The sequence below is a fragment of the Panthera pardus genome, unplaced genomic scaffold (genome assembly GCF_024362965.1).
Source record: "Panthera pardus isolate Hobbes unplaced genomic scaffold, ASM2436296v1 HiC_scaffold_22, whole genome shotgun sequence".
Taxonomy (NCBI): domain Eukaryota; kingdom Metazoa; phylum Chordata; class Mammalia; order Carnivora; family Felidae; genus Panthera; species Panthera pardus.
This window is the reverse complement of record NW_026526788.1, coordinates 2,748,641-2,771,636: the sequence shown is the minus strand read 5'-3', so window position 1 is coordinate 2,771,636 and position 22,996 is coordinate 2,748,641. Positions and strand designations below refer to the sequence as shown.

Below are 22,996 nucleotides of genomic sequence, written 5' to 3'. Positions count from 1 at the left end.
GGTTAAGTGAGAGCATTAGCACTTGGCCTAACACATATAGTAGAGGCACAAAAAAGAGACCTCAGACCTAAAAATTAGGAAACCAAGGCTCACAAAATTCAGTAGCTTAGCTATGCTGCCCAATGTAATATCTATGATGCTTCCAGTAGCTAATGCTTAAGGTTAAGATCAGTGTTTGGGCCCAATTTAAAGAGACATCTATTAATTCAACAAAAAAATAAGATTGTGCGCCCAGGTTACAGTGCTAAGTGCCAGTGACTTAAAAAAGCATTGGCCCCCAAGGAACTGAAGATCTGTTCAAGGATACCAACAAGTAGACAAAATATAAGTAAAAAATAAAAGCATCAATTGTCAGAGGTGCTAAATGGGTGGTAGAGACAATGTGTGCAAGAGGCCAAGGGCAAGTGATCCACGTCATTAATCTGGACACATACAAAAAGCCTTGCTGGAGGGGACGGGGTTTGGAGGAAAGAGAAGCCCTCGGACAGGAGAGTGGGAAGGTGGGGAGGCTCATCACCAAGTTGCAGGGGCAGCACAGCTGAAGTCAGAATTCACAAGTACAGGGGCTGACAGATTACAGATGTCCGCATCAAGTGACTCACGACAGGGGCTGCGCCAGCCTGCTTGCTGCATTACACAGACATTCCATCCCAGGGCTCTCTCTCCCTTCACTTCCGTCAGTGTTTGCTTCCCATATTTCGGAGCTCTGATATCTGGTACATATATAACTGTCCATTCTTCTTGGTGAATTGAGCCTTTTATCAATATACAATGTCCTTCTCTGTTTCCTATAACAGTTTTTTACTTACAGTCCATTTCGCCTAACATCAGTACAGATACCTCAGCTCTCTTTTGATTACTCTCTTTTGATTTGCATGGAGCGTCTTTTTCCATCTTTCTACTTACAACCTGTATGTGTCCTTAGAGCTAAAGTAAGTCTCTGTAGACAGCATGCACTTGGATCGCGGTTTTTTTATCCATTCTGCCAATCTATGCCTTGTGGTGAGTTTAATCTGTTCACATTGAAAGCGATTACTCATAATAAAAGACTCACTTCTGCCATTTTGCCATTTGTTTTCTGTATGTTTTCTGCAGCTTTTTTGTCCCTCATTTCCTCCTTTATTGCCTTCCTTTGTGTCTAGTTGATTTTTTATAGTGGCACATTTTGATTTCTTTCTCGTTTCCTTTTGTGTGTATTCTGTAGATGCTTTCTTTGTGGCCACCGGGAGGATTACATATAATATCCGAAAGTTATAATAATCTAATTTGAGGCAACACCAACTAAATGTCAATAGCATACAAAAACTCTACTTCTGCCCAGCTCCACCCACTCTTTTTGTTACTGATGTCACAAATGACATCTTTATACTATTAGCATAGATTTATAATTATTTTTTATTCACTTGCTGTTTAAACTCTGTAGAACCTACCATTCTGAAAGTGACTTTTTCTTAATTGGGCATTCACTTAGTTACTGTAGACCTTTGACTATTTTCCAGAGCTCCTGTGAAGTTATTTCAGCCAGTCTCTAATTGATCGTTTGTGTTTGTCTTTTTAAACATCTCCATGGGAGAACAAGGGCCTGGAGCTTCCTATTCTGCCATCCTGTGGACATCATTCCACTCAGGCATTTTAGGGCCTATAAAGGAGGAGGGGACCTAGTGGTGCTCCCCATCCCCCATTTCTCTGCTCTGAAAATGCCTACCTGGAACCCCCAATCACAGGCATAAATTCGGACTGGAGCACTGTGAGGGCAGAATTTATGTTGCCACTAATTTTTCCTGGTTTCCCATTAATTTCTAAAATCCCATAGTCCTCTAAAGGATTTGTAATTTTATATTGTTTTGGTTTCACTTATTATTTTGTATTTTTAGTTCAATTTTGTTCTCATTTGGCATTGAGGAAGCTTGTACAAGCATACCACCACAATAAAGCAAGTATCACAATAAAGGGAGGCCAATTTTTGGATTTCCCAGTGCTTACAAAAGTTATATTCACACAGTACTGTAGTCTCTTAAGTGTGCCTTATGCTTAAAACAGCATGTACATACCTTAATTTAAAAGCACTTTATTGCTAAAAAATGCTAAGCATTATCTGAGTTTCCAGCAAGTCGTAATCACTGATCACAAACCTCAATAACGAAATAATGAGCAAGTTGGAAATACTGTAAGAATTACCAAAATGTGATAAAGAGACATGAAGACAGCAAACGCTGTTGGGAAAATGGCACCCACAGACTCACCTACTGCAACGTTGCCACAAACCTTCGATTTATTTCAAAAAAAAATGCAATATCTGCAAGCACAATAAAATGAGGTGTGACGAGGGGCACCTGGGTGGCTCAATCAGTTAACCGTCTGACTCTTGATTTTGGCTCAGGTCATGATGTCAGGGTCAGGAGATTGAGCCCCGCGTCAGGCTCTGCACTGAGTGCGGAGCCTGCTTAAGATTCTGTCTCTTTCCCTCTACCCTTCCCCCTGCTCACTTGGTCACGTGTGTTCTCTCAAAAAAAAAAAAAAAAGGTATGACTATATTTCCTTTGTTTTGAGATATACTTTTCTGTTTTACTAAATATTGAGTCCTGAATTTGCTTTGCCTTTCTTAACATTTTTATTTTCACTTAATTAATTCTTACTTCATTTATTTAACATTTTTCTTCCTTTGTTATATTTTACTACTTTTTCACTTCATCTGGATGTTTTATTTCAATTTACATGTATTTTTATAAACACTTTTTTGGTTTTTTTTCCTCCAAATTTTTATTTAAATTCCAGTTAGTCAACATACAGTGTAATATTAGTTTCAGATGTACAATACAGTGATTCAACACTTCCCTACATGACCTGGTGCTCATCATGACAAGTGCATTCTTTAATTCCCATCACCTATTTCACCCATCCCCCGCACCCTCTTCCCTTCTAGTAACCATCAGTTTGTTCTCTATAGTTAAGAATCTATTCCTTGATTTGTCTATTTCCTCCCCCTATATTCACTTTTGTTTCTTAAATTCCACATATGAGTGAAATCATATGGTATCTGTCTTTCTCCGACTGACTTATTTCACTTAGCATAATACTTTCTAGCTCCATCCACATCATTGCAAATGGCAAGATTTCATTCTTTTTGATGGATAAGTTATATCCCATTGTATATATATACACACCACATCTTCTCTATCCATTCATCAGTCAATGGACATTTGGGCTCTTTCCATAGTTTAGCTATTGCTGATAATGGTGTCATAGACATTGGGGTGCATGTATCCCTTTAAATCAGTATTTTTGTATCCTTTGGGTAAATACCTAGTAGTGCAACTGCTACATCATGGGGTAGTTCTATTTTTAACTTTTTGAGGAAACTCCATACTGTTTTCCAGAGTGGTTGCACCAGTTTGCACTCCCACCAACATATAAACACTTTTTTCTTAATTTCTACTTTCTTTAATTTTTCTCCATTATGGTTCATTTATCACATCTTATCCTTAAGCAACATTGAAGTTTGTGTATCATTCTCTCAAGTTTGTATCTCTGCTTCTAAATTATGATTATTTCTCTTTATTTTATGTAGTTTTAAAATTTATCACTTCTAAATCTCACTTTTTAATCTTTGAATCTGTGATCACCACTTTTATCGTTTCTATATTTCACTTTTATGTTTCAACTGTATTCTATTTTATCAGTATAGAGTGGTAAATAAGGCAGCAGGCCAGCAGGTGAGGGCCTCCTGTCTCCACCACTAGTAGCTATGTGAACTCTGGTGAGCTATTTAACCTCCCAGTATCTCAGTTTCCTATTTTTAAATGAGGAATCAACAGTTTCCATCACATAGAATTGAAGGAGTTCATATATGCAAGGCTCTTAGAAGAGTCTCTGCTACATGGCCACCTAGGCAGAAACAGATAGAGGCTCACTAGCCCATTTCCCTTTTCTCTTGGACACATGGTTGGACTACATTTCCCAGCTACCCCTGAAATTATGTATAGCCATGAGTCTGAGTCCTAGTCAATGGAATTGTGAACAAAAGTGATATCCTCCACTTCTAGGCCTGGCCCCCTTTGCAGTTGTCCCACGCTCTGTCTTCTTCTATCTACTGATTAGATGTTGACTCACTGGGTGACTCTGGAAGCCATTTGTTGCAAACAGAGGAGAACTGGTCTATCTGAATCCCTGAATGACTAACTAGGATAGAACCCCTACCCCCTACCACCACCAACAACAACCCTGCTTCAAAATGTAATTTACAGGGGCGCCTGGGTGGGTCAGTTGATTAAGTGGCCAACTTAGGCTCAGGTCATGATCTCACAGTCTGTGGGTTCAAGCCCCATGCTCAGGCTCTGTGCCGGCAGCTCAGAGCCTGGAGCCTGCTTGGGATTCTGTGTCTTCCTCTCTCTCTCTCTGCTCCTGTCTCTCTCTCTCCCTCTCTCTCTCAAAAATAAACATTAAAAAAAATTTTTCATTTAAAAAAATGTAATTTATATATATGAGCAAGATAACAAACTTTGAAAGTGACATGCCGCTGAGAATTTGGGTTTTTACATTACAACAGCAGGTGAACTGATACATGATTAGTGCCTTAAAGTAAGGCCCTACCTAAAACAAGGAGCACTGGTTTAGTAATGAGGCAGGAGACAACAAGGAAACTGATCTTAGAGGTTGGAAAGGTGGAGGCCCAAGTTATGCAGTGGCAAAATATTTAATAAAATCATCACCTGCAATAACTAAAGAGCATACAAGCTACATGCTTGTAGCTCCAGGGAAAGAGTTGGAAAGTAGAACGTTAGTAGTAACAAAATGAAAGAAATAGTAAATATTAAAGTAATATTAAAAAAAGAGATATGCTCACTCAAGAATTGGTTGGTTTGCTGGGGCGCCTGGGTGGCTCAGTCGGTTGGGCGTCCGACTTCGGCTCAGGTCACGATCTCGCAGTCCGTGAGTTCGAGCCCCGCGTCGGGCTCTGGGCTGACGGCTCGGAGCCTGGAGCCTGCTTCCGATTCTGTGTCTCCCTCTCTCTCCACCCCTCCCCCGTTCATGCTCTGTCTCTCTCTGTCTCAAAAATAAATAAAACGTTAAAAAAAATTCAAAAAAAAAAGAATTTGTTGGTTTGCAAGCATAAATGAAAGGGGTTAAAATGAAGAAACGTGTGTACTGTAAGAGTTGGAAAGGGTTGAAAGCTGGCTGCTTCTAAATCTCAAACGGTCAGAAATAAGATTGAAAAACCTTGAGTGACAAAGGCCCAAAGACTCAGCCCTGTAACATGGAACTGATTAAGAGTTTGCGTTCCCATCTGAGCTTACGGGCCTCAAAATAATCACCATTTGGTTGAGAAAGAAGGGCATGGGATGATAAAGTAATGTAATAAGTCGAGCTTGATAATAATATCTGGGAAAAAACTTTGGGATTATCTGTTGGTATAAAGAACTTAGTGGAAAAAAAAAACAGAAGAGAACCCTACTACATTTTTGACAGAAATGTATGGCCTAAGAAACCATGAGCTTGAATTTAAAAAAATTAAAAAGTCTGTAAGAGCCTTCAAAAACCTCAGGCCACCAAACAGAGAGCAGCAAAAGCTATGCACACCCTCATGAAGATGGCAGACTCCCCAGCAACCACTTCAAATGTTGCCAGGGAGAATAAAAGACAAAGAGGGACTTGGCAGGACAGACCATGGAGACCAATCAGTTAGAGATTTCCTCTAAGAAAGCAGAACCGAGGTCTAATGGAGAAAGTTCTCCCACCGCCTGTTAGGGGGACCCCACCTTGCCTACCCAATGGCTTTGGTGATTGCTTTGCACACGGGACTGCTGTGCACATCCTATCTTACCCTCTTCCAAGTGGGAGTTTTTTGTGCTTTATGACGTCTCTGCTCCACCACTGAAAATTGAGAGAGGCTGGGAGAAGGCAAATAATGGTTTTCCTTTTTAAGTCAGAAGTCACAGAAACATGAGGATCCTCATTTAGATGTGAAAGAGAAGACTGCACATCAGCCAGAGATCCTGAAAAGTGATCAAGACGCAATGACTGCATAGGACCTCCAGTGTCTCCTTCTGGGAAGTGTGAGTGGAAATGTGAGGCAGGGGGAAGTGAAAGGAGTTTTGGTGACCAGTAGGGAAAGCTGTGGCAGAGAATGGCCACTGTTCCCCAAACCTATTGCTTTCTCCTCCTGCATGCACAGCTAAACTACATTTCCCAGCGTTCCTCATGGCTTTATATGGCCACGTGACTGACTGACCAATGGAATGTTGGCAGAAGCAGTGTCCCCCACTTCTGGTTCTAATGCATAAAAACCTCCCAAGAAGTCTTCTGCTCTTCCTTTCACTACCAGCTAGCTGGGTGGCAAAGTCCTGGGCAACTTTGGAAGCCACATGCTGAAAGTAGTGGGGCCTTTGTCAGCCTGAAACCCTGAATGGTCATGCAAGGCGGAGCAGCCCCTCCAGCCAAGCCTGGTCTCTCAATAGGGAGGGAGAGTCTGAACTTTACCTTCAAGAAAAATATACTTCCAATGTTTTAAGCCATCGATATCTCTGAATATCTGTTATGGCACTAGCATCACCTTAAATACAAGAACTTAATAAAAATTAAGGCAAATAATGGAATGACAACTGTAAACATTCCAATTTAATGTGACTGGATGAGTAAATTATGGTACAAACATGGAGTACTGTGTAGCCATTCACAATAATGATGTAAAGCAGTATTTGTTGACATGAAAACATTTCTGTGCTATACTAACAAGTGGGAATAAAATTAAGTTAAAAAAAAAAAACAAGATGCAGCATGATCCCATTTCTATAATATTGTAGTGCACATAACACAGGCTCTGAGAACCTTCTAGAAGGATGTTTGGTAAAAAATTAAGAGTGAGAAAGGTGGGACATGAGGGATCATTTCTTCTTCCATGATGTATTTTTCAGGCTTGTTTTTTTTTATAATGACTATGTTCTGTTTTTTATATAGAATCAATAAAGTTATGTTTGTACATTAACTGTATTATTTTTCTTCCAGGCGACCCTACAATGTCCCATTCATTTCCCTTAAGTCTTCCCATCTTCTTCAATATGGGATTCCCTATAAACACTACTTCAAGGAAGTCAGAAAACCTGTGGGTGAGAAACCCCCCTCCCAAGACAATAACAATCTTATCTAGGCTTACAACCGTCTGCACTTCTCACAGTACATGTATTTCCATCAGTTTATAAGAACTGACATGATTTAAACTTCCCAGGATATTGGGCGGGGCTTATAAGCTGAACTTGCCCTCCAGGAGAGGAGGAGCAGCCAGAGCAGTGCAGTTTGACTTGAACAAGGAACCAGAGAGGGGAAGGAAGAAGGAGGAGGCAGCCACAGCCCAGTACAAAATCTTCCTCACATTCACGTGACTGCTGGTGTATTTACCGCTGAGTTAACCACCTTCCTCCCAGCCAGGGTGAAGGAATGGCTCTCTGACTGCACAGACCTCTCCGTTACTAGGATCGCAGAAGAGGTGTCCATAGTTATGATTCTCACCATCAGGGTGGCTGTCATAAGAATTGTAAGATTTTAAGCAGAGGTGTGAGCCAGGTGAAGTAGAGTTTTGGGGAAATTAATCAGACCAGAATGTCCACTGTGATTAGGAAGAGGCTAAAGGCTGAAAGCCTACTTTAAAGGCTATGGCAGTAATCCTAACACATGTGATGAAGATGAAACACGGAGGAAGGGTCCATGTGCTATGAGATCCTAGGGAGTGTACCAGCCCCTAAGCACCCAACAGATTTAGAGTCCACACAAGCTGTACACAGAGTACAGGAAACCTGGGACCACTCCAGGTACACCAAACAGAGGACATTTAATCCAGGGAGTTGGTCACAGAGGTGTGGAAAGAACTGGAAGAGAACAAAGGAGAAGGAAAGGTGGAGCCAAGAGGAGGAAAGGATAGTAGCTAAAAATCAGGGGCTGGTGCTCCTGGGCTGTGTGTCCCAGAGCCTGCGCATGTGCTGCAGGGCAAGAGGTGGTGGGCATTGGCTCTCGGGCCTGGGAAACAAAGGCCACCTGCCAGGGCTGCTGCAGTCCCCAAATCACACAGCCTTGCCACTGCTACAGTGCACGTCTGCAGGTGCCCCACTGAAAAACCCAGAATTCACAAGCTTTTCTCTTCCTCCTGCCTCTGGTGCCCCACAAGTGCCTCTTACTGGCAGAATTTAACAGGAAGGGAGCTGGCAAGGGAGTTAGGGATGTGCCACTTTCAGACTCCCAGCCCCAGCAGTAAAGAGCAAAGCACAGAAGGGCGGGTGAGGGGCCAAGAGTCAACAACCAGCACCCGGCCTACACCCTTGTCCATTCTTTTCCGGCCTGTGTTAACTGTCCACGCTGTGGACACAAGCAGGGCAGTGGTGGGGAAGGGGGCCTTGGAAGGAAAAGGACTATAGCCCTTGGCTTCAAGGAGAATCCTAGAGAAAATTCAGAATTGAGGAAATGGCAAAATTGTTCCTCCGACTATGGTAATCCCATCACTGAAATCACAGTGAAGTGAGCAAGACAGAGCCGGCTGAAGCACGCCACACCCTCCTCCAGACGACCCCGCTCGCTACCCTGACAACAGCATCTTTCTCTTGTCGACAGAGCCACTGCTGGCACAAATGGTACCACCGGGCACATTTTTCAACGGGCACCTCCTCGGGGGTGACGGACTATGAAAAGACATCCCCTCTAGGAAACTATGTTAGAAAAAAGTAGTGTCTCCAAGCTGATGAATTAGGAAAAGGCAGGCCTTCCTCAGCACAGCAGCCCAGCCTGAGTGTCAGCCCCACTCACCCCTCAACTGGGATGCTGGGCAGGACATCACCCGCACGTGGAGGGCTGCAGCCTCCCCTGTTTTAGTTTGCTACTGTTTTCTAAGTCCTTCGTGTGTATTACCTCCTGTAATGCTCACAACAGTCCAACAAAATAAGCATAACTACTGCCCAGCTTACAAAGGGCAAGTGACAGAACTGCTATTAGAGATTTGAAATCTAATTATAACCCATCAATAATAATAATCATAATAATAATACAAGTGCCCACAATGAGAAAGACACTGTTACTCAGATCCTTACTCATATGACCACAGTCGAGTCTCCTAACAGTAGGATGTGGCTATCATCCCCTTCAGTCCGCTCGCCAAGAGCTCACTGCTGAAAGAGCCTGGGCACTGGGGTCTAAGGCAAGTGCCCAACCTGCACGTTAGTGCACATGGCGTGTGCACTTGATCCCCGGCCACTGCGAACGGCATCCTTTCATTTATTTTGTACGAGTTACTGCCTCTCTCAAAGGAGGCCTGAGCACAGTCGGATCTGACGGCACAATGAGACCGCACAGGAGTAGCTGAAGCTGGGATTTCCTGTGGGTTTTCTGTTGGCGAAACAAAAAGTCCCTTTGACTCTGACTCCTTTGGGGTTCCAGGGAACAAGCTGGCATTATCTTTGCACTGAAGGGCCTTTGACTCCCACAGTCGCTGCAGACAATGCTGAAAGAACACCCAAAGGATCAGCCAACTGGCCTGCCAAGTCCCCAAGCTCACAGAAGTTCTCCCTCAGTGAAAACAGCTCCCCAAAGTTACAGGGAGCCGGTGAGGTTCGGTGGCAAAGCAAGCAGCCAGGTCCTGCTCCACCCCAGTGTGCGCTGGGGTTGGGTTCGTTTTCATAATGGTTTTATTAAATACACATGAACCATGACTGTTTCTTCCCCGGAGCCAAAACACCTGAGAAACCAAGGGAGTGAGCAAACTCCGAGTTTAGAGAGAAAGGCAATGGCAGGCATGCTGCTGAGCTGAACTTCTTTTAAGGTTAGAATGCCCTCTTTGGGTATGAAGTGATATCAGCAGGAGCGGCGAATTTTCTGCGACGGGAGAGGCAACCCATCAGAGAAGAAACCAAAACACAGACAGTGTCCTAATGGAGACTCTTACAAAGCTTACGTTTCATACAGATGAACGTTTTATAAAGAGAAAACCAAAATTAAATTGCACCTTGAAAAAAGCAAAGATTGTCTGGGTCTAGACCAGAATTCCCTTTGCAGAGCCAATGCAACATACTCTGTCATGCAACCATCACTCTCCGTGATACATTTGGTATTAATCACCGACACGAAGCCTTATCACAAGGAACTCTAGAATGCTCAGAGCCCAAGACAGCATCACATATGCCAAAGGACTCGCTCACCTTGACTGCAGGTGGTGGGCATGTAAGGGGGCACCTTGACTGTTGCAACCCTGTCCCCTGCAGGCCTGTCAATGACAGCAGTTGTCCTGTGCTCCCTCCAAGACGAGCAGTCTCAGGGGCCTGGGAAGCATACAGCATAAGGTATCATTTGCCCTCAGGTTGCAAAACGTGGCCATCCAGGATTAATCCAAGAGGCAGCCTCAAGAGAAGAATCAAAACTCATGCAAGGCAGTCCACACAATGTGGCCCTCCCTAGTGGCTTAGGCAAAGCACAAAGAATCCAAGTGTCAGGCCAAGAATCAAAAACCAGGGAGACCTAGTGAGCACACAGTCTTGGAAGCTGAGTCCAGGAACCTCCCCACCACCCAGAGCAGACCACCCGTGCCGCCTTGCAGAGGGACCATGTGCACACCTGTTCCGGAAGTGTGCTGAAGCTAGACTGGACAACACACCCTCCATAAAGTCTCGTTCCCACCCTCCCTGCACCACTTCCCGTGGCCCTCTGCTCACCCCTTGTACAGTGCTGGGCTTGGTCACAGCTTATCAGCAGCCTGGCTCAGTAGAGACAACCCAACAGTAGCTGAAGCTAAGAATTGAAAATGGAGGAGGAAGAAAAGAGAGGCGGGGGGCCAGGAGGGAGGAAGCAAAACGACAACTATTAAGTACAAGTTCGTGATGCATCATCTAGAATTCCAGAACCCAGAAGTGTCCGTCTGAGAACCACAGGCTTCCTCTCCTTTGCCTTGCAGACATCTGACTTCACCGAGCTCGATCTTGTAGGGTGGCAAACCTCGTGCGCACAGATGCAAAGCGATCAAGGGCCTTTATTTATTCCACTGAGTTCTGGGAACAAGCAGCTAGTTTGCCACAGAAACACTAATGTGATTTAGTTAAGGGATCAGGGACCCAGACTGGGATGTGAGGGACAAGCTATAAGGCAAACTGAGATTAAAGGAAGGACTGACCTTAGGGGACAGTATCAGCAAGTTTATAATAAAAGCAATTCTTTACACAAAAATATTATAGATTGTGATGAGCTTTTATATGAAGGATTTTACCACAATTCTACACTGAGGGCTGATCTCATTCCCCTCGTTTCCACAAGGGAGGACACTGAGATCCAGAGAGATTAAGGGACTTGCCCAGGGTCCGACTCCCATCCAGCCTCCTGACCAAACATAGCTAACCATCACTTTTCCACTATACAACGAGTAACTTGAAGTATTTTCATCACAATTTAAATGAAATTTGTCTTGGCAATGCATCTCTGCCCTTTCCGTGAGGAGATGCATTTGTCCGATGCTTCAGGAATTCACAATATATCACAGTAAGTGATGAACGTCATGAGCAACAGAACGTAGGTGGTGCTGGGAGAAGTGGGAGCACCAAGAGTTGGCTTGGGGTTGCTGCAGCCCCCCACATGCTTCACAGTCTTTTACAGCCACTCCAAATTAAAGTCATGGCAATGTGCTTTGGTATGGGCAACTGACATTCTTCTCTTATGAAATGTGTGAATGAAAGCACCTTCAGAAATTGTCCCCACTTGTATTGATCTAGAACACGCAGTCTGTCTAAAGAGTGGGCTTGCACATAAAACAACTTTAAAACAAGTACACTACCCTCTCCTTTCTAATGCAGCCACTGCCTAAGCCTCTCCGTGTAGCATGGCAGGAGCCACCACTGGTTAAGAAACAATTCTCCTGCAACCCGGGGGCTGTATTACACAGGTTACTTTAAACCAACGCCACTCAATAAACCTTTATTCCTACTTCAGGTCGAATAGAAATGGTAAGAAGATAAATAAGACTTGGCCTGGCCTGGCCTGCCCTCAACAAATTCAGACTAATGCAAAGGCATGTCCAAAAGAGTGTGTTTCTCTACACTAAATTTGTGGCTGACTCACCCCTTCCCCAGCTCTGTAATGATTAATAATTATTCATTTTATTGGAAAAGGCAGTCTCCAAATTTGAGTTGAATATTGTTTAAAAATGAGGGAGGGGATCTTTTCCTCATTAAAAAGCAGAATAAAAATTTAAAGGCAGTGTCAATATGAATTCATCCCAAGATTAGCCTAAGGTAAAGCAACTCCCTTGGAATATCTCACTTTATTTCCACTGAGCCCTAGTCTACCTCAGCCAAATGGGAAAAACGAGACAATATCAATACTTTTTCATATACAATATCAATACTTTTCATATATATCCCTTATGCTTTTCAAAAAAAATTCTAAAACAATATTTGAATAAATGTGTTAGATAATCCCAAATCAAAGAGTTAGGAAAATATAACAGTTGGATTAAAATGATAGAATTCGTCCATTTTTCCAATCAAAGTACTATTTAAGTCAAGTAAAGAAAGACACACAAAAGCCGCATGATTGGGAAATAGTTCAGAACTCATTCCACAACCCCAAGGCCAACTGGCTGTCTGGGTAGAGGATGAGATCATGAGTGTTGCATCAGTGTGAGACACTCCCCTTCATCACGGTCCCCAGACAGCTGGAGGCCTCCCCCAGCCTGGAAAACATGTGTCCTCATGACAGAGCTGCCTGAGAGGAGAAAGTCAATGAAATTAGGCAAACACAACACCACAGCCAGGGGGTTAATGCAGTTTCTACAGATGGAGAACTAGGATACCTCTTCCTAGATGAAGAGTAGCACATTTTATATACAAGCATGAGAATCAATACCTGAGTAAATTATCTTCAAAATTATTATACCTAGGAGTGGGGCGCCTGGGTGGCTCAATCAGTTAAGCATCTGACTTCAGCTCAGCTCATGATCTCACAGTTCGTGGGTTCGAGCCCCACATTGGGCTCTGCATTGATGGTTCAGACCCTGCTTTGGATTCTCTGTCTCTCTCTTTCTCTCCCTGCCCCTCCCCTGCTCTCTGTCTCTCTCTCAAAAATAAATTAACATTTTTTAAAACATTTAAAAAATTAGTATATCTAGGAATAAAGACTGCAATTGATAAATTATAAATTAAAGGATTCCTCCTATATTCCTCCCTCCATCCATCCATCTATCCACCCTGGACAACATTTCCTGGGTATCTACTGGGTGCTCGTTACTTCTTAATGATTTTGGTGTATCCCAATGTGCCCAATCATTCTGATAAAACAACATCCAGAAATTTTCTAAGAACGAATTCTCTTTTCTCCACTGAACTGTAAGCTCCTCAAGGGCATGGGCAGACTCTACATTTTTTTCTTACCTTAAACTGCTATAATGGCTCCTGGCAATGTAGTTTGTGTATCTCAATAAACATTTGAACTGAACTTTTAAAACTCTTGATTGCTTTTGAAAGATATAAAAATAACAGGTGTGGTTAATCTACACACTGGATTAGTGCATGTAAACTATAATAAAGAGTTTAATTCAATTCAGTGAGAGTGGTACACAGATGAGGGGGTAAGGAAGTAAACCAATAAACCAGACTGCCCCCTTGAGCTAAAGGAGTTTACACTAAAGTCAGAAAAGCAGCTTAAATACATAACAAACTATAACAGAAAAAGAGGGAAGGAGTGGATGACTCTGGAGGACCAGGGAAGGCTGAGAAGTTTTACTGGCTAGATCTTAAATGAGTGATAACATTTTGATGTGTAGAGACTGGGGGGTGGGGGGGGGGTGGGGGAACGGACAGATTCCATAATATTCTTGCTGGGCAGAATAACGTGTGCAATAAAAGAGCCAGAGTATCAGTTTTAGGGATTTAGGGGTCAGTTTATGGAAGGCCTCACAAGGAATGTGAAGAACGGTAAGAATTTGCTTGTGGGACAATGAGTCTTTGCACAGAGTAACAGTAACCTAATCAGATCTGTGCTTTGGGAAGATTATCGTGGCAGCAGTGTGGGGCTGGAAGGACTTAACAGAGCAAAGAAATCCCAATACAATCAAGTGTCAAGACCAGGAAGACATAGAAAAGCCCGGAGACACCTTCCAAAGAAGCATCCTAGGAGTGTTGCTAACCAATAAGGGTCACCTTACAACACTTGGAAAAAACAGCAGGCTTTGCTACATCTTTCCTCTAGACTGGGTGGTCGGTGAGGATAACCTAATACATCTTTAAACAGCCTGCTGTGCATGCCACAGTGCTATGTGTAGAGTACGTGCCAAACAAACATTCTTGAATGGACAAATAAATACAATGGAATGAATAAATGCATAAATTAATGTCTCTAGAATTCTATAAGCAGTCCAAGGGAAACAAAAGGATTGACAGTCAAGGTAGATCTTACACGATCTTCAAAGCAGATCTCAAAAGTTCTCATCACAAGAAAAAACTTTTTGTAGCTATGTGTGGTGAAGGATGTTAACTAGACTTATTGTGGCAATCATTTCACAATATACACAAATATCAAAGCATTATGTTGTACGTCTGAAACTAACATAATGTATGTCAATTATATCTCAGTTTAAAAAGTCCAGGTAATTTAAGGCCTCCAAGTATACTGTTTGAATCGGATGCAGATTATCTACACCCAAGGACAGCTGTCTCATATTTCACTGTGCCTGGCCTGTGGCTATCAAGAAAAGCATTGGGGAAATATTAAGAACTGTGCTGAAATAAACTTTTTTTTTATCAGAGGATTTGCAATCCCAAAACAGCTTTTGCAGTTCTAACTGTCCAGTGTATTAGAAATAGGAGAACCCCAACTTATCTCTATGTTTACTTCTTTTCTCATTTGACCCCTGTAAAATAGCCCACCTTTTTCTATCAGTGCTTGAGTAAGATGAGGCATGCCTTCTTTTGTAAATGCAAAACACATACATTCTCCTGTGTCAAAAATCAAGCCTAATAATTATGCCAAATCATCTTATCAATCCACTCACAAATTAGAAGACAACAGGTATGAAAAAGTTAAGTTGGTGTGCACGCCACAAAATTAAATTTAAACTCAGGTTCCATATTCAGGACACAATTCACTCATTAAACTTGAGATATATTACCTTTCAGTCCATGAAAGCAATTTGTCTCCATATAGGGCCATCTGGGAGGGAGTGGGGGCGGGGGTGGGGGCCAGTGAGGGTTGGTGGTTCAAAATGTAAAACCCCAATGAGAAAGGAATAGGAAATTCACATAGTAGCTCAAATTCTCTAGGACGAAAACCACAGAATCCTAGAGCTATAAGGATTCCTACAAGTCTCACCCAATCCAACCTTCCTCCCTCCATGCAGACTCGCCCACTATAGTCAACCACAGAATCAGCCAACACCAACTTAAAGGCTACTGGTGGCAAAAAGAAAAAAAAAAAAACCAACTCACTGCTTTCCAAGGCAGCCTATTCCTAAATAAATAAGCAACTATGGAGTGAAGCAAGGCTTAATGAAAACAGCTCTGAGTACGATGAGAGGACCTAGATTCTAATACTCACTCATCTAATACTCACTCATTTCTCACCTTTTCTGCCTATAAACTAAGCAGGTCAGACTCTGACCTCTACTGTCACTCAGACTGTCAGTACTCTCAGACTGACTTATCCTCAGAGACTGCTATCCCGCACCTCAAGGAGTTTACTGTTTTCATTGCATTTCTCTGAGAGTTTAACCCGATCTGAAAGTAAAGGGAAAAAGTCCTACCATGACAGGTAAATGTTGGAGTTGAGCAAGTAGAATATTTCCATGTATTTTAAATGGATGAACACAAGGCGATGTGGCTGGGAAACGAACCTGAATTTGACAAGGGAGAGATGATCTAGGCCTATTTATTTCAATTACTTCATTTGTGAACAGGTCTCCTGCACTTACAACTACATTATATTGACCAAATACATTGTTCTCAGCACCCACAATTGGTAAATGCACTTCTCAATGCCTCACCTGCCAGAACTCAAGAGGCTTAACCAAATGATCTTTTGAAGTTCCATCCAGCAATAAGTTCTGTGATTCTGTTTATAACACTTGATGACCAATGCCCGTAATGATTACAGGAAGCCCCACAATCTCTACCATCCATTTCTGAGCCATGACAGTAGGCAAGTGGCCAAAAGGAAGAAGGGTGGGGCCAAACCGGTGGTCAAGTCAGCCGCTGAGCACAGCATGGGGGCTCCTGACTGCCTTCCAAAGCCAAATAGAAATAATATCCATTGGTCAGCCACAATTCTTTCCCCCTTCCACTTGCTGTGAAAAATTAAACTGATTGCAAAGTCTGTGCTCAAATATGCAGCTGGTAAACTGATTTCAACAGAAAAAATGGATTCAGGATGGTCAAAGCATCTGACCATTAAATTGCATGATTGTTGCACAGAAGGCATTCACTAAGGAATTTTTACCACAAAGTCATTAACGTCAAGAACAAACAGCATAAAGACTCCCAAAGGCTAAAAGTCTTACATTACTAAATGGTGCTGGTTGAAAAATGACTGGCCGCAAGTGGCCCAGGCTGTGCCAAGGGGACCATCCCTACCCCCAGAGTGGCTGCCAAAGACATCTCTGGAAGCAGTGCTCTTTGTTTGCTCTGCAGAAGAACCCAGCATATAAACTGAATTATTATCATCGTTATCAAAGCAATGATACTAATTCCAATCACCCTAATCTAAAATGTTAGCTATTTTAATACTCAAAAACTTTGTTCTATGCTGGGCTTTAGATGTTATTATTTAAAGATCACCACTGTACCCTCTTTTTGCTCTGAAGGTCTTTCATCAAACTTTGACCAAAACCACAATAAAACTCAAACATCAACAACTCCATCTCTAATCCTTTTCCAATCAAAATGTTAAGATTTTTTTTAAAGAAAAAGTTACAATGCACATCACAAATGTTGGCTGGTTTCCCAAATTAATATCTTGATATTTAAGCAATGAGCAAACATTATTTTTGTCATTCAACAAAACAATAATAGTTTGCATCCCATTTTTTAAAGATATAAATTGATGAACATAGCACAGAAATGGATTACAAGAACAGAGATGTCAAGCTATTTGCCTGCATTGATAGGATTATAGTGATTTTTTTTTTAAGTTTATTTATTTTTAAGAGAGAGAGAAAGCATGAGTGGAGGAGGGGCAGAGAGAGAGGGAGAGAGAATCCCAAGCAGACTCCACACTATCAGCGTGAAGCCTGATGTGGGGCTCAAACCCACAAACTGTGAGATCATGGCCTGAGGTGAAGCTGGATGCTTAACCAACTGAGCCACCCCGGTGCCCCGGGACTATAGTGATTTGTAATGTTCTTTCTCTTATTTGTAGTTTTCTGTGCTTCCTGTAATGAGCATGTGTTGCTTTGGGGGAGGGGGAGGGGGAGGGAAGAATAAGAGAAACTTCATTTAGGAAATAAATGAATTTGGAATTGTTTCTGCAGCATAGAGGCCTGGCATTCACTCTCCCTCAGGGATGCAGACTTTCTCTAAAGGTCCATTTTGGTGGGGGAGAGGGGGAAGTGGGTGATGGGCATGGAAGAGGGCACTTGTTGGGATGAGCACTGGGTGTTGTATAGAAACCAATCTGACAATAAATTATATTTAAAAAATAAATAATAACAATAATATTAATAATAAAGGTCCATTTCCCTCCAGGGGGAGCATCTCAGGTGAGTAGCGAAGTCCCTGCAGAAATATCCTAGGTCCCAGCCTTGCAAAGTAACCATGATACCACCTTACAAGTTCTGGCAAATTTAAATGTTAAAATAAAACATTAATTCAAAGGTCATTTAGTCTAATATTTGCAATAAATTCTTGAGATATGTCCTTTCAAGATTTTAATACCTTTCTTCTCTGCAGATTTTCATTATTTGTGTAAGAAGAATTAAGATTATTTCAAAGTCTCATCTACCAGAATTAACAATTCACATATATATGTATATATGTATGTACATATGTATATACATGTATGTGTGTATGTAGTAATCTCTATGCCCAACCTGGGGCTCAAACTCACAACCCTGAGATCAAGAGTCATATGCTCTACTGACTGAGCCAGCCAAGCACCCTCACTCATATTTTAGAATCTATAAATATGTAAGGATATATTATCTCCTCTAATGTAACATAGCTCTACTCTGAACCACAGCTTATATCGACAACTTCAGTTTGGCCAGTGGTTCAGAACACATGTGTGAGAAGCACCCACACTAAGATTCTAATCCTGCCTTTACCCTTACCTGCTATGTGACCTTGCGAAAGAAGCAGGATAACCCTGACCTCAGCTTTATGCAGGGGAAATGAAGATTATAAATACCCACCTCACAAAGGTTTAGGGCAGATTTCATCAAAGGAATTCCTAAGAGAGTCGCCTGACACATTGGGGGCTCTAAAAAATTGCAGATGTTATTAATCCCTGCTGGTAGCAGTGACGTCTTGGATTTGCTTAGTGACTCATACTCTTCAAGGCACTTCCAGATCTTTTACCTCATTTGATCTTCAGGAAGCTCTATCAGTACAAAAAGCAGTAATTACTGTCCCCATGTTTCTTTTCTTTGGTCTTTTTTGTAAACAGATGAGGAAACTGAGGCCCAAGGTTACCGAGCTCAGACACCAGATCCAGGCTCTTCGTGATCAGTGACACAGATTCACAACTAAACTTCAAAAGACTTCAGGTGCCATGCCTGAATATAATAAAATTAAGTGTCTTTTAAAACACTCTGCTATTTATACCTGAATCAAATCCAACTGGTATTTCCACACCACGCCAAATTATTTTAGGCTTTAGGTAAAAATAGGAACTCAGGGTTATTTGGACCTTACTGTGTATCTCAGGCTCTGGACTAGGTGCTTCACACCCACCGCCACAATTAAACCCCATGACAACCCTATGAGGTAGGCACTGACAATGCCCCCACTTTATAAATGGGGAAACTGAGGTATGACTAAGTCCAGGATTCAGATGGAGGCAGATTGTCTCCAACCTCCTGCTCTTAGGACTCTGATATTACCCAAATCTCATCTAACTGAGCACACATTTTGAAGGTTTGTAACGTTCCCTTTTACATAGGAGAAAACCAAGGCTCCAAGATGTTAAGGGATGTGTCTAAAGTTACTGGGCCCTCTTCTGGTGCAGCAAGGGCACAACCCAGCGCTCCCTGACTCCGAACCTATTCCCCTCCGAAAGTCTCAGATTCCTTTGCATACATGTTAAGAGTGGGGTTGTGGGAGAAGTCCTGTCATTCTTGGAAAGCAACAATCCACTTAAGGGCCTCAGTGTCAACAATGAGAATCGACAGCGTGACCCGTGCTCCGGCCGCTGAAAATGCATTGGTGTCTCAAGAGCCGGGCTTTGGGCGTTCCCGTCACCAAGTCGGAAGTGGGAGGTGAAACTGTTTGCAGAGCAGACCCTTGGGGAAGTGCCAGCACTGTGTTCCATATCCCACCCCCAATCTCCTCCTCCCAGGTCTCCGATGGGGTGGAACCCGAGATTCAGCTGAGCCTCAGGACTAGGGCGAGTGTGAGGGTCTCCGCATTGATCCCAACCCCAAGCCCTTGACTCCTTCCCCTGCCACCGGGACCCGCCTAGCGGGGCGGGTCCTACAAGCGCAGTTTCAAAAACTGCCGCTGGCCGGGATCTCAACACAGTCCTTGGGGAGGGACCTGGAAGCCCCAGACCCACGTCTCTCTTACCCCGGCACGCCACGCGCCCTCGGTTTCCCTCACTTCGAAAGGGATGCACTTCACACAAGATGGTTACAGGCACACCCCCAGACCTACACGATTTCTAGGGGGCAGAACGCGCCCTCCGCGCCTGGATTTCTCCCATCCACCCCCATCCCTCGGAACCCCCGGGCTGCGGTGACAGCGCCCCTACCTGCGCAGTGGCCCCCGCCGCCACCGGCCGGGGCGCCTTGGGGTCCCCCGCCCAGCATGAGCCCCACAGGCTCCTCCAGCTTCTCGGCCGTGGGAAGTCTCCGTGTGCCCCGAGGCCCGCGGAGGGGGAAGCGACAGCAAGCTGGACGGGAAGTGGGGAGGGGGGCGACGAGGAAGGGGGAGGCTCCTTCCTTCTACGCGAGGCGGCCGCTTTCCTTTCCAGCCTCGGCCCCTTACACACTCAGACGCGCGCTCGCGCGCGCAGGCACACACACACACACACACACACACACACACTCACTCACTCCCGCGCGCCTGGGGCGGGCGGCGCACAGCCTGTCTCCGGGACCTCTGAAAGTTTGCCGCTCGCTCTCTCGCCCATTTCTGGGAGAACCCGAGAGGGGAAGTGCGGGGAGGGGAACGGGTGTACTAGAAAGGAGACTGGCAGCCCTCCGGGTGGGGGAGGGGGGAGTCTGCCTCCCAGACGCGCGATTAGGGAAGTGACCAAAGGGTTGATGGAAGGCATAGAGGGGATGTGAGGGTGGGGAGAAAGTGGGAAGAGGTCAGGTCACACCGGCAAAGAGATGCGAGAGCAGTTGCTCAAAAATGAAATGTGAATCCAACTTTCTGAATCTTCTGGCAGCGGTGGACCGGTCCCAGAGCCCCTCCCCAGATTGGGCAGCCGGCGCAGGAGGAAGGCTGTGGTCCATGTGGAGCTTCTAGGCCCCCTGACGGACCTTCACCCCTTCTGTTTGGTTCATTAAAGGAGGCTGCTGGGGCACCTTCCCCACCCCTACCCCGTCTAGCACCTGCCAGAAATGGTTCTTATCCTTAAGGAGCTGACCTCCAGTTGGGAACATAAACACGTGCATGTAAAACTAAATAACATACATATGCCAAGAGCCAGAGGCTTGACATAAAAAAAAAAAAAAAAAAAAAAAAAAACTGTTGCAGAATTTGGGGGGTAAGAAAGTGTGAAGAAGTGTCAGGAAGAATTTCTAGTGGAAAGGGAAGATCTCAGCAGAATTTTAGGGCCAAGATGTTTCAAAAGATAAGACCCTTGTGGGTGCAAACACATAGATGTGCTTTGAAAGTCAGTGTGTCTGGGGACAGAATGAATACAAGCATGGATATTAAGGATGTGGGGAAATGGTGAAAGGAACATAAAGTTGGATCAGGCTGAATTTAATGATACAGACCACTAAGCAGAGATCTAGATTCAATGATTTAGTATGAGAGATTAGAAAAGAGCTCTCACAGTTTGTTTGGTTCGTTGGCTGAAACATGGACCAAGAGACGACCTACACTAAATGCTAAAGGCGGCAATGCCAGATTTGTCTTGGTACACGGTAAAGGAAGCATCCATCAGCTCAGGGAGACTGGAATATTAGAGTGAAATTATCATGTAAGACCTGCTTGCTCACTCTGGGAGGGTCCTGAGATCACACCTTTCACTAGGGCTCTGATAAATAGCTTTGTGACCCAGCATCCTTCTCTGTAGGCCAGAAATTACGGTGGCAGCTGCAGCCACTGTACTGGGATCCTTCAATGCAATGGGGATAACTGGAACCCGGGGCAGCAGGGGCCACTGGTGGCAATGGATCACCAAAGGTAAGGTGGATGTGGTCAGTCATGGTGTTCCTAGAGGTCAAATAGATGGCAGGTCTATTAAATTCTTCCTTGATCTGTATAAGCGGAAAAGTTCTAGGTCAAGTGAACGAATGCTTAACTTGGTTTCAAGTTAAAACACAGAGACTGAGGCCTTCCGTCACTTCCCAGACTTGAGTCAGTGTACAGACCCAGAACTCCTCGAATGAAGGAGGAAGACCTGCCAAACTGCCCAAAATCTGTCCTGTTCATCTTTCCTCTGGCCTTCCCCCAAAGGGACACATGGCCTTTCACCAGAGTGATTCTGCACTGGGGGAAAGGAAATCATCAGACCTTTCACGAGTGACTGGACACTGGCTCTGCCCTGACACTGATTCGAGGAAGCCCAAAACATCACTGTGTTCCACCAGCTCCACAAGGTTTATGGAGGCCAGGTGACCAGTTTTAGCTCAGGTCCTCTCACAGTGGGTATCCAGTTCCAGAATGCGTAATTGGAATAGACATACTCAGCAGTGGACAGAGTCCCCGCTCTGGTTCCCTGGCCTGTGCAGTGAGGGCTCTAGCGGTAGGAAAGCTTCCAAGCGGAAGCTGCTACAACTGCCTCTGTCTAGGAAAAGTCAACCAAAGCAATACTGCACTGCAAGAGGGACTGCAGAAATTAGTGCCGCCATCAAGGACTGGAAGGAGGCATGGTGGTCATTCCCACCACACCCCATTCAACTTGCCCATGTGGCCTGGGCAGAAGACAGATGGATCTCAGAGAATGACCGTGGATTATCATAAATTAACCAGATGGTGATTCCAACTGCAGCTGCTGTGCCAGATGTAGTCTCATTGTCTGAGCAAATTAACGCATCCCCTAGTACCTGGTATGCAGCTGTTGATCTGGCAGGTATTTTTTCTCCATATCTGTGATTAAAGACCACCAGAAGCAGCTTTCTCTCAGCTGGCAAGATCGGCCATACACCTCCTTGTCCCATCTCAGGGGTATGTCAACTCTCCAGCCCTACGTCATACTTTAGTCAAGCAGGGACCTATCGCCTTTCCCTTCCACAAGACTTCATGCTGGTCCATTACGTGGATGACATTATGCCGACTGGGCCTCGTGAATGGGAAGTAATAACTTTAGACTTATTGGTGAGACATTTGCACGTCAGACAGTGGGGAAAAAAATCTGACAAAAATTTAGGGGCCTTCCATCTCTGTGGATTTTCTAGAGGTCCACTGGCATGGGGCATCCCTTCTAAGGATATGTGTATTTGGCCCTTCCTACAACAACATCAACAACAAAAAGGCACAACACCTAACGGCCCTCTTTGGGTTTTGGAAGCAACCTACTCATTTGAGTGTGCTCCTCAAGCCCATTTGCCAAGTGACCTGAAATGTTGCTACTTTTGAGTGGAGCTCAGAACAGAAGAAGGCTCCGCAACAGGTCCAGGCTGACATGCAAGCTGCTTTGCCTCTTGGGCCAAATGATCCAG

General features: G+C 44.1%; 1 protein-coding gene across 7 annotated transcripts in view; it reads right to left on the bottom strand.

The window, feature by feature from the left end:
- The window catches only part of DISC1 (DISC1 scaffold protein), a 356,419-nt gene extending 336,135 nt beyond the window's left edge, over window positions 1–20,284 (bottom strand). For 5 of the 7 annotated variants that reach the window (XM_019419015.2, XM_019419010.2, XM_019419007.2 and 2 more), the window contains exon 1: window positions 19,909–20,280. In XM_019419015.2, coding sequence (XP_019274560.2) covers window positions 19,909–19,966 — 58 coding nt within the window. In that variant the 5' untranslated portion in view covers window positions 19,967–20,280. Of the gene's footprint in view, window positions 1–19,908 lie in introns of all 7 variants that reach the window. The other 2 variants (XM_019419013.2, XM_019419011.2) reach the window with 2 other exon arrangements.
- Between the last annotated feature and the right edge of the window lie 2,712 nt (window positions 20,285–22,996).